The 3727-nt window shown below is 37.7% G+C and overlaps 1 protein-coding gene across 1 annotated transcript; it reads left to right on the top strand.

Moving 5' to 3' along the window:
* Positions 1-683: 683 nt before the first annotated feature.
* Positions 684-1301, top strand: LOC114580629 (protein E6-like). The gene has a single exon (XM_028698800.1). It carries the CDS (start codon positions 684-686, stop codon positions 1299-1301), a length of 618 nt encoding a protein of 205 aa, XP_028554633.1.
* Positions 1302-3727: the final 2426 nt, after the last annotated feature.

Raw genomic sequence — 3727 nt, 5'->3', positions numbered from 1 at the left:
ACACTTTTACTTATCGTGCAACTCGAATAGGTGGAAGGCAAAACTGCGAAAGTGAAAGAGGAAGTGGGAAGCAGAAGGTAGAATGGGAGGCAGAAGCTAAAGGCGGAATTGGAATCGGAACCGGATCCGAAAGCAGAAGATAAAAGCTGAATCATGAGCTATGTTATTCTTACGTCTCACGAGCTGCTGGCTCACAAGCTCGCATCTATTGCCACATGCCGAGTTCGATCATGTTATTTGAGCTCAAATTCAAGCTCGCAATTTGGCCGATGAGCCAAACTCATGTTAAGCACGCCATTTGAACTAGACTCACTTACACCTCTAATTTAAATCGATCAATAATTCCTCTCCTTTAGTTTTTCTCAATGTTGATAGCTTTTTATGTGAATTCATTGTATTAGTTTTTGTGCGAGTTAAAGACTTTTTGGATCCTGTAGCTGACTTGAGTACATCACATGCAGCGTGCACAATTCTCCATCATACAATTATAATGCTGCCCCACCTCCTCTCCCCCCATAATCCCCGCCACCATCACTCTTCCCTTTCTCCATTGCTTTAGACAAACTTATCATCCATTTCTCTGCTAATTGATCTCTATATATAGGTCTCTGATCCATCCTCCTTTATAACCACCTGTTGCTATACTATCTTTCATTCCATCATCTCTGTTATTTTTTTCCCTCATGGCTTCCTTCGCTCATCTCTTACTCAGCTTTCTCTTCATCCTCTCTTTCTCAACGCTTCCAATCCATGCAAGAGAGCTAAAATCCTTCAACAAGGCAGTGCACAATGAGTTCCCTTCTGAAACTGCAACCAATCCTGAAGAAATTCAGGCATCGTCGGCGGCCATCGGGGGAGAACAGCCTGAGAATCTCCCCCCACAAAGCACAAATGGCTATGGCCTCTACGGCCACGGATCAGAGGAATACTTCCCCACTAATGAAAGATCAAGAATCCCCAGAACGGAGTTCAGTTCTGAAATCCCTGAAAGCAGGGAAGCCAATGCCTTCTACCCGCGTGATGAGAGCCAGATCAACAAGGAGAAATATGGGATGAGTGATACCAGAGTTGTTGAGAATGGAAAGTATTTCTATGATTTAAATGATCAGAGGCACGGTGAAGCTTATGATCCTGCAACGGGTAATTCTGAAGGGTATGGAGTAAAGGACAATGGAAGGTTTGGTTATGGAGTTTATAACTATGAGGGGAGAGGAAAAGGTTATGGTTATAGCCAGGAAATGGAAGGGAAACAGAATTATCAGAACCAAGAAATCAATCGAGAACAGTATTATGAACCATGAGTGGAAAGTTTTAGATGTTTCCTTTGAGTAATCAAGATTTATATAAATGTGTTATGAAGTTATTATTTATGCATGTATGTTATATGTTAGTAGATCAGCTGAGGCTGAAGCTTGTGATGAGAAGTTGAGTTTATGGCAGTTTATTTCGGGTTAATTAGTAATATGATGAGCATTATCTTGTATTAAGATGATTACAAATGAGCATGAATGATAAAAACAAGCAAAATAATGGAGCGTTATAAGCGTATAATTATCATACCTGACTGTCTGTTATGTATGTTTTATGTTCAAGTGAAATTTTATTTGTATCAATGTTAATTCAAAGGAAGAATTAAAAATATATTTTCCATGTTTTTAGATGCTGATTGCTGTTATTAAGTCATTATCAATGATAGACTTTGATTTTCCCTTAGAAAGTGTTTAATTTTGAGCTGATCAGAATAATTTGATTGAGATAATCAAGATTTATACTTACTTTAGTCCATTATCTTAGAAGGCATGATGATCAAATACAGATATCGTGGAAGATGGGGTATGCTTTTTTGCTTATTTTTGACTTATATATTTTCCTTCAAATAAGTTTTATACTCTACCTAGTCTTTAGGATCACATATTTTCTTGAGCATTTGGAGAGATTATTATGTGCGGAGTGTGGACGCAGAGAACCGTTTGATTTTGTGATTGTGAATAGTAAAAAGTGCAGTGGTTAACAGTAACTGCACTTTTACTACATTTTACTGTTCGAAGTCATAAAACCGAACGATTTTCATCTTCTGGACTCCGCACATAATAATCTCTCAAGAATTTGAGTGTCTTCAAACTCATCGATTTACTTGGGCATTTGAGTGTTTTCATGCTCATAGATTTAGTTGAGCATTTGAATGTCTTCCCAGCGGACATCATTGAGTTAGGCTCATCAACTTTTGGCTATATATGCATGAAACAAACCCACATTCAATTTGATTCCCCTCAAAATTCTTACACAATTTATATGTCATTTTCCATTTGTTCAGCAAATCTACTTAAAAGAGCTCTCTGCGCTCTGTTTAAAAATGATAAAAATGTCTTGTAGCTTATTCCATTTCATATTTGGGGAGGTACTATTTATATTTTTCATTTTCTTTTGAAAATAAAACAATTGAAATAAAGTTTACATTATAAAGTATTTTTAGAGACATGATGGAAAAAGAGAAAAAGAAAAGGAATTTTTGCGCCTCGGCCCTCCTACCTTCAATACAGACACAGTTGCAATCTGACCTCACTCATCAAAAAATTATGCTCTTCAAACTGAAAAAAATCTAAAAATTGCGCTTTTAGAGCTCATGGCGTGGCGGGGGCCCACCCTACACGCTCTCGTTGCATAGTGGGAGGGAACCCAGTGTAATGCTTGAAGCGAGGTGGGTAAGCCTTTAACACTTTCATGGTGTGATGAGGACAAAATTAAGTATCCGTGCGTGTCTCAGTGCCGGCAGGAAAAAAATTGCGCCTTCTTTCAATCTGGTACCTTGAAGAGTCCTACGCACTCTCGTAGCATTGAAGGGTTGAAAATTATGGCCGTAGAACACAATACCTATCCTACTCTCTCTCATAGCGTGGTAGGGAATGCCCAATTCCCTAAAGTTTCCCCTAAATGGAGGGCACGTTGGGAGGCTACCAAAATTCAGAAAATAGAGGCCCTAAACTTATACCAACAATAGGGGACCTGATTTGAACCTAAATGAACAACATGGAACTTGAATGGACAACAGGGAACTGATCTTGCAAATTTGACCATAGGGAATAGGACATAATGCTTAAAATGAAAATACAATGTGTGAAACAATGAAAGTTTTAATATAAATGAGTAAATATGGAACTCGTGGTAAGCAAAGATCTTTAAATATAGCTTTCTTGCAAGGAAAAATTAGCCAAAACCATGGGAGAAGATGAAGACTCGCTTGCAGCCAATGAAAAAAAGTTTTTGATAAACATTGAAAGCTGCCATACCAATTGGAATGAGCACAACAACAAAAAACAACCACTTATGGGCCACAAGAAACCATTAGAGTGCATTTGACAGTTTGGTTGTCAATGATGATGAAAGATGTCCAAGTGAATGTATTAATTTACTAACCAGTGTACATGAAGAAATTTGCTCGGCTATAATCAATCATTACTTGCATATAATGACACAAACTCGCATATAACAATAATACTTCCTACAAGTATTCAAAGGAAGACTGTAATGAGTACAAATGATGTGTTCAATGTAATAGCACGATCACGAGTAAAACACGAGGCTCAACCCACGCAACAAATATAATAACCTCCTAAGGATTCAACTTACAAGTGAGTATGTCAATTCTCTATGAGATTCTCAACAAACATAAACAAGGAAACTACATCTGCTCTCAACATAATTCAGCTTGCAAATAAATACTCTATTT

Source organism: Dendrobium catenatum, unplaced genomic scaffold (assembly GCF_001605985.2).
Source record: "Dendrobium catenatum unplaced genomic scaffold, ASM160598v2 fragScaff_scaffold_1136, whole genome shotgun sequence".
NCBI lineage: Eukaryota > Viridiplantae > Streptophyta > Magnoliopsida > Asparagales > Orchidaceae > Dendrobium > Dendrobium catenatum.
This window is presented reverse-complemented; position numbering and strand designations above follow the sequence as displayed.

Bases quoted from the DNA above. Each gene is read 5' to 3' on its own strand.
- LOC114580629 (XM_028698800.1), top strand. From the start codon at position 684: ATGGCTTCCTTCGCTCATCTCTTACTCAGCTTTCTCTTCATCCTCTCT.